Here is a 7314-nt window from a genome sequence, read left to right as displayed (position 1 = left end):
TTATTGGCAGCATTGTAGTTGTTAAAAGTCATACGGAACGTGTTGTACCCGATGTTTTTACAAACGTAATTGTCTTCAATTTTGACTTTTTCCAGGAGAACATAAAGATGGAGTTCACTGTTTTTCCTTCGGGAACTTACTGGATTCTCAGATCTGACAATCACATAAAAAGGACCGGGATGATATTCGGTGTATAAATTAAAGTTGCTGCTCACGAAATTGAAGTTTTGCTCAGGCTCAAAAGATGAGTTTGAAACGACATCATCACTTGTTTTTGAAACTGGTATACCACTATTGCTTTTTAAGGTTTTTTTCTGGTTTTCTAAATAATCAGCACGTCTTTTTGTTGCATCTCCCAACAAGGGAGGGGGCCTCGGAGGAGGAGGCGGTTTCCCGCCGTCATCCATCATTAAAACACTTCAGATCAACAAGAGATCAAATGTGTGTATAGAAACACTGTTTACAAAAACAATTTTCCGTCTTTATAAACTAAGTTATGATATTTATTTAAAGACCGTTATTCACGATTGTATTTGTTGTAAGAAAGAATATGCACGAAAAGCATAGAAAAAAGAACGACCAGCGTTAAGTGGGGTTCAGACGATCAGTTTTGACTGACAGCTTTGCTCAAATAATCGGTTGCTTGCCAGTGTGGTCGTTCATTTTTGTCAGTCATCAGGCAACCACAAAAATTTTTGTGGATGTTGGACAGTCAGCTGTTGGTTGTTTGTTTGTTTGACCGTGTGAACGAAACAACGTCAGTCAAGGAATAAATTAGCAGAGTAAATATCAAATAAAAGTTAAAAAAGTCGTGTGTTTTTATTAATTTGATTGATTATTATTGCAAATAAGAGATAAAAATAGCAGACAAAAATCTTTTCCTTCATTTTAATGTCGGCCAAGCAAAAAATTGCAAACAAAACGACAAACATGGATAACGAAAATGAATTTTTAAAGGAATTTTTATATTGCTACGAAATGCAAAGATGCCTCTGGGACATAACCAGTCCAGAATATATGATGCGCGACATTAACACAAAAGCATATGGAGAACTAATAAATGTTATGAAGAATTACAAGAAGGATTGTTCTATTGACGACGTCAAGAAGAAAATAAACGTAATCCGCTCATCGTACAGAAGGGAATTGAAAAAAATAAAGCAATATGAATCTTCTGGAGCTGGAGTGGACAGCGTTTGGCTCAGAATCTCGAATTTCTTTTAAAATATTCACATGTGAATATTGTTTTCGGGAGGCTATCCATTTTTTACCCATTTCCTTCTTTTTGTCACTTTATTTTCTTCCTCTAAAAGCGAAATGATCAAAAATGCACATCCAATCCTTTTTTCATCCATATTTATTAATAAAAGTTTTTTTTTATATGATTTTATAGCTATGTGAACACAGTAATTTTTCAACTTGACTGTTGGTTTGTCATCCAACTTGAATGACTGTTTGGCCGCTACGAACAGCACAACAAAACTGAAGCAATCGATATTTGACCAAAAGCTGTCAGTCAAAACTGATCGTCTGAACCCCACTTTAAAGTAGTCTAGCATCAACCGTTGTTGATTTGCGACTGAAAATAACATTTTGTAAGAATTTGCAAGAAAGTCAGCTGTTTCCGAACATGTATGAAAATTGTTTTTGTTTCTTTTGATCTTTTAAACCAAATGGAACAAAAACACAAATTTTAAAATTACAGCTGTGTTCCAGAACTAAAAAGTTTTTACAATTTTTACGACTTTTACACATTTTACTCGAAAAAGCGTTCCCGTACACAAAAAAGTTGTAAAATGTTCACTTCTCTTTAAACAAAAATGGCGCTGAATGACGCTCTCTTTAAAAACTTTTTACACGACAAATTTGGGCGAGTAAAAAAATAGTAACATGGTTGCCGGCGTCTGATTGGCTGATACGCCGACTTTGACATTTGTTCCAGTTTTTTTGACGTATTTTCCATTTTTCCGTTCCCGAACTATTTCAAAAAAAGTGTGTGTGTGAACAAATTTTTTGCAGTTCTCTCTTTTACGAGTTTTACCATTAAAAAGTACGGGAACGAAGCTTACATTTTACTTATTTAAAGCAATAATCCTATCCACAACGCTTTAGAATCTAAAAAAACTGTGCAATTGTGAAATTTTCTTGGTCAAAAATGTTAACATTTCAAGTTGTTTACATTGAACAGCTGATTAAAAGTCAGCTGATCAGACTCGAAAAGTTTTACGGGACAAATTTTCCCAGCAAAAATTTGCAAGTTCTCAGTCACAGAACTGTCAAACTGTGATAACCAGCTGTTTTTGCCGCTGTACCTGTATTATTGTGCCATGATTACGATGGCATCACTTAGCACAGATGACGACGTCGCTTTATTCATAGGGTAAGTGCACCTAATGTCGGCATGTACCAGTAGTCGGCACCTTTTGAATTTGAACTCAAATAACTAAAAATTAAGAAACAAATAAGAAAATAACCTTAAAAATGCTTCAACAATATTGTCAGCTAACTTTATATAAAATTTCATTGAGCTAGGACCAATTATTATATCGAAATTTAAGTTTTTGGCAGTGAGGGTTTTTCACCACAACCGAAAATGCATGTTTCTTAAGAAAAAAAATTGTGGAGATGTTAATTTTATAAGCTCTGTAATTATTTTAAAATGAAGAAATTTTCCACAAAATTTTTGTTATGTAGGTAGAGAACTGTTAAAAGAACACTTTAGAAAAAGAAATTTTTAAAAAATATTTATAATTGTGCAATTTTTGCTGATGCCGACTTTATATTTGAGAGTAACTAGGCGTTTACACTAGACAGTTTGTCTTCAAATACAACTCTGATTTACTAACACATACATACATTTGTCGTTTGGCTACCAGCTGTCCATCATTCTTTCACAGACAGCCGGATTAACAAAATTTTGATTTTGATTTTCATTCATAATTTTACAACTGTTTTTGTGTTGTCTGGACGCCTGCGTCACAAAGGCAAGTTTTGGGATTTTTAAAACCAATACATGAAGTCAACTGTCCTGTCATTTGTAAACGCAGGGTTAGGGACAAACAAATATAAAATTTGCCTGAAGTCGGCATGGGGTTATAAACATTGATTTTTATCGATTACTTTTAGCTAAAAATTATAAAAAATACTAAAGAAATACTTTAAAGGCTAATTAATAAAAAAATAGTTTCAATTTGAAAGGAACTTTAGCGATTTTAAGCAATATTAGCCAAGATTTGAAGTACGTACGTTGTGGGGTGCCGACAACTGGGTAATAGATGACGACTATTGGGTACGAACTAATTTATTTTAATATGTTAAAATTTCCATATTTTTTGAAGTAAAATCGATATAAATGTATATAATAAACTTGAAATGTATAAATAACTAATGCCTAAGCTATTGTTCTTTCAAATATTTAAGAAAAATATAAAGTATGCATTTTTTTATTTAAATATAACATGCCGACTACTGGATCATATCATGCCGACTATTGGGTAATGGTGCCGACTAGTGGTGAAAAAACAGTATTTCACTAAAATTGTAATTTTTGCATGTTGAACAGAAATAATCAAAAAAATTGTTTATATATGCTCTGTTCCAGAACCTGCAAGAAGCTACTATTTTTTACTACGATAACATTTTTTCCTTTATGTTATCGGAAAAAATAGTAAATATTAGTAGATTCTTGCAGTTCTGGAACAGACCAATAATCTAAAACTACACAAAATAACGAATCATAACAACTTAAATTCAATTTGATTGGACATTTATACTCGGAATTACATACGGCTAAAGATACGAGAATCCTTAAAGTGCCGACTACTGGTGCACTTACCCTATGTGAATTACATGCTGAACTAGGTTGTGAATCGTTCGTTGATCTTCTTCGTGGATCTTTTGGTCGGCGCTCAGTGAGCTATTGAACTATATCGACTGATCTAGCTCATAAGGGGTGAGTACATAAGCTGCCTTGCCTGCTTACCTTGCTTGCTTCTAATAAAAGAATAAAAAAGAAAAGGTCAACCCAGTTCAAAATTGGCTCGGCCTTCTTTATTCTTTTATTTTTATTGTGTCAGAAATGAATTGAATAAATAAATGAAACAGGAAAGCAAGGTAATCAGGCAAGGCAGCTTATGTACACAGGCCTATACGCTCTTCTCAAAGAATCGTTCAATTGAACAAGTTCGTTCATGAACTATACAACTCTATTGCCCAGTGCTCATGTGTTGATTATACGTATCCATCTCTGGCACGTAGGTAGCTGATTCTCCTGATTCTGTGTGTCTCTGCATTTTCTGTAGCTGTTTTTCATGTTCCATTGAAATTCCATAGATTTTCGTAGCTTACATATCCCTAGAGTCAGGTGACAGATGAGCGATGAGAAAAACATGTCCCCCAAAAACAATGATGACCCTACCGAGAATCCAAGGAACAATATCGAGGATGCCGATATTCAAGGTAAGTTGTCCAAAGAAAAAATAGAAACATCATTACCAAATCGTATGTATTACAGAAATGGAGGCTGTGAATAACAGCTTGGATGAACTAAGTTCAGCGTTGGATTTCTTTGAACAGAGGACAGACAACATTATTGAGCAGCTCAAGGAGTTGTTGCATTCGAATCGCGAAATCCGACAAGAACTGGCCATGGAGAATGCTACCTCAGCTGTGGAGAATTTGGATGTAGATGAAAAAGATAACTAGTTACCTACCATGTTAGAAGAGGAGGAGGAGCACCAAAAGACAAGTATTAAATATGTATGAGTGAATTGTTTTTGTTTATTTTATCAATAAAATAAAGTAGTTGTTGAAGAATTGTTATGATGTTATTAATTGTTAGAATATACAAACTATATTTACAGTACTAGGACTAGGATTTATTTACGTTTTTGTGCGCGTAACAATTGTTTACTAGAAACTTCAAATAGTTTTTTATTTATATGGCGCAGTCTGTCGATTTCTTGGCGTAGAGCTTTAATTTCTTCTTTGTCTTCGGATTTGCAGTCTGTGGATGTTGTTAGTGGGCCTGCGATGGATGCAAGACCACTAGCAATGGGTTGCTGAGTTTGTATTGTGTTGTAGTGACACTCATCATCAAATGTACTTGAATCCACCGTAATTTCAATGGGCATTTCATCAGCTCCCTCGGGATCAATCATACGCTTTAAGCTGGCTGCAAATACTAAAGGTTGCTTATGTTCGGGATTGAAGATGGCGGGGTTGGTCAATTTTAAATGCAGATTAGTTATGGCTCCTTTAAAGGTCAGTGTTTTAACTAATTGTCTACTGGAAATATTCCACACAAGTACTTGGCTATCACTAGCTCCGGACACCAATGTCTTGCCATCAGCAGATAGAGCCAAACAATTGACCACACTAGGTTTGGTGTGACCACTAAATTGTTTGGGAGCCTCTTCAAAATGGTACTCCTGGAAATTAAACACTCATTCAAAACAGGTAGGTTTTTTAATGTCATTTCTAACTCACCTTAACCCTAGGCACATCATTAACGAAGAAATCCAAAATGCTGCCAGAATTTGTTCCTACGAATACCTGCGTTTCCAACGCGTTCACTGTTACACTTTGAAGGCCCTCGGCGAAGACAACGCTCAGCAGCAGAGTACCACTATTCAAATCATATATTTTACAGGAACGATCCAGAGAAACTGTAAACATATAGCCTCTCATACCACCTGTACCAATATAGACGTCTGTCACTGGTAACCCATGATCATTGAAAGTATACAATGGAGCCAAATTTTCTTCATGGGCTACAACACGCGTAAGATTCCAAACCAAAACTGCACCATCTTTACCGCAACTTACAAAATGTGAGCCATCACTGGTAAACTTTACACAGGTCACAGTCTGATAATGTTTCGATAGGGTATTCATCATACGTCCGGTTAAAACATGCCATACATATAAGGTTTCCTGGATACCAGCCACCATATAACTTCCGTCGGGAGAAAGAGCCAACGCTGTCACAGCTCCAGGCACAACAAACCGTATCGCAGTCATTTGCTCCTGAGCATTAATGGGCCATACATGTAGCAATGGTTTAGTTGGATTACCAGCCACTATATATTCAGAACGTAGAACTGAAAGGGTATGTGATCCAGCACCTCCACCGCCGCCTTTATAGTTCATTAAATTTGTACCAGTACGGAAATCCCATGCGGAGCAAGATAATTGATTATCGTTGGTATTGCTTACGAAGAGTACCTCCATCATGTTATTGCCTGACATTTTTTCGACTATTGACTTCGTTTTTCAGAAAAAAAATCGGCACTAACAAGGAATACAAGGAAAACACGTGTGATTTGTTTTGATACTTCTTCTTTCTATGATATGGCATTCAAGTTAAAGTGATAACAGTAGAGTGAACACGAAACGAAAATGTGTGCGAGTGAAACACCAAAGACATATGGTCTGTTCCTTTACTTTTAAAAATGGCAACAGTGGCAAAAATGGTAAAAGTGGTGAACTGCTTTCATATAAATTGTATGCTTTTAAAAGTAAGGGAACACTTTGCGGGTAAAAAGTGGTAAAAACTGGTAACCTCAGGCACGTAAAGGAACACGACTATAAGGTCTGTACGATAACTTCGCAAGTGAAAAGTACTCAGCAAGTTCTCAGTAACGTCTCTCCACCAATTTTACTCTCTCGAAGCTAAAAATTGTCAGATTGTCATCGAACAGCAATTTGCAAAAAGTCAGGTGATTTGAAGAAGTAGTTGGCGGAAAAAATTATATAAATAAATAATAAAATAAAAAAAGTAGTCACCACAATCTACAAAATAAGTTATTTTATTCATTTAATAATTTTTCCCTTTTTTATTTCTATTTATTTTAATACCCAAACGTTTGTTTATGTTTTTGCCAAGAAGTCCGCCACAAAACATTCGAATTTAAATCAGCTGATCAAACTTGCAAGCTCTTACAAGAAAAATTTTCCTTGCAAAAACTTGTAAACAAAACTCTCCAAAATTCTCTCACTATTGTCTCCAAATTCGCTCTCTTTTACTTTATAAGTTTGTTATCGAACAGCATTTTGTAAAAGTTTGTGCAAATTTGTACAAACTTTTGGGTTATCGTACCGGTTTATACCCTGCGTTCACACATGACAGGACAGTTGAGTACATGTATTGATTGTCAAAACCCCAAAACTTGCCTAGGTGACGTAGGCGTCCAGACAGCTGCAAAAACAGTTGTAAAATTATGATTTCTTTTTGTTTTCCGTTCACATATTTTGTTTTTGTTCGTGTTCTTTTATTTTCAACACATTTCAATTATTATCTCACTTATTTTAACG

The 7314-nt window shown here is 35.2% G+C and overlaps 2 protein-coding genes across 2 annotated transcripts; one reads left to right on the top strand and one right to left on the bottom strand.

Moving 5' to 3' along the window:
• The first annotated feature begins 4313 nt into the window (after positions 1–4313).
• LOC141397488 (UPF0184 protein CG14818) lies at positions 4314–4815 on the top strand. The gene is made up of 2 exons (XM_073973847.1): positions 4314–4458; positions 4514–4815. The coding sequence occupies exons 1-2, from the start codon at positions 4371–4373 to the stop codon at positions 4702–4704; spliced, it is 279 nt and encodes a 92-aa protein (XP_073829948.1). The 5' UTR covers positions 4314–4370; the 3' UTR covers positions 4705–4815.
• Positions 4751–6348, bottom strand: LOC141397485 (WD repeat-containing protein 18). Its single transcript, XM_073973844.1, has 2 exons — positions 5488–6348; positions 4751–5429 (listed from the first exon to the last, which is right to left on the bottom strand). The coding sequence occupies exons 1-2, from the start codon at positions 6247–6249 to the stop codon at positions 4878–4880; spliced, it is 1314 nt and encodes a 437-aa protein (XP_073829945.1). The 5' UTR covers positions 6250–6348; the 3' UTR covers positions 4751–4877.
• Between the last annotated feature and the right edge of the window lie 966 nt (positions 6349–7314).

The sequence above is a fragment of the Musca autumnalis genome, unplaced genomic scaffold, assembly GCF_047663935.1.
Source record: "Musca autumnalis isolate F117 unplaced genomic scaffold, ASM4766393v1 scaffold_3, whole genome shotgun sequence".
Lineage (NCBI taxonomy): Eukaryota > Metazoa > Arthropoda > Insecta > Diptera > Muscidae > Musca > Musca autumnalis.
The sequence above is the reverse complement of the archived record's forward strand: the minus strand, read 5'-3'. Positions and strand labels throughout refer to the sequence as shown.

Bases quoted from the DNA above. Each gene is read 5' to 3' on its own strand.
- LOC141397488 (XM_073973847.1), top strand. From the start codon at position 4,371: ATGAGCGATGAGAAAAACATGTCCCCCAAAAACAATGATGACCCTACC. The intron at 4,459-4,513 runs GTAAGTTGTCCA...TATGTATTACAG, and splicing joins CGAGGATGCCGATATTCAAG to AAATGGAGGCTGTGAATAAC.
- LOC141397485 (XM_073973844.1), bottom strand. From the start codon at position 6,249: ATGTCAGGCAATAACATGATGGAGGTACTCTTCGTAAGCAATACCAAC. The intron at 5,430-5,487 runs GTGAGTTAGAAA...TTTAATTTCCAG, and splicing joins ATGATGTGCCTAGGGTTAAG to GAGTACCATTTTGAAGAGGC.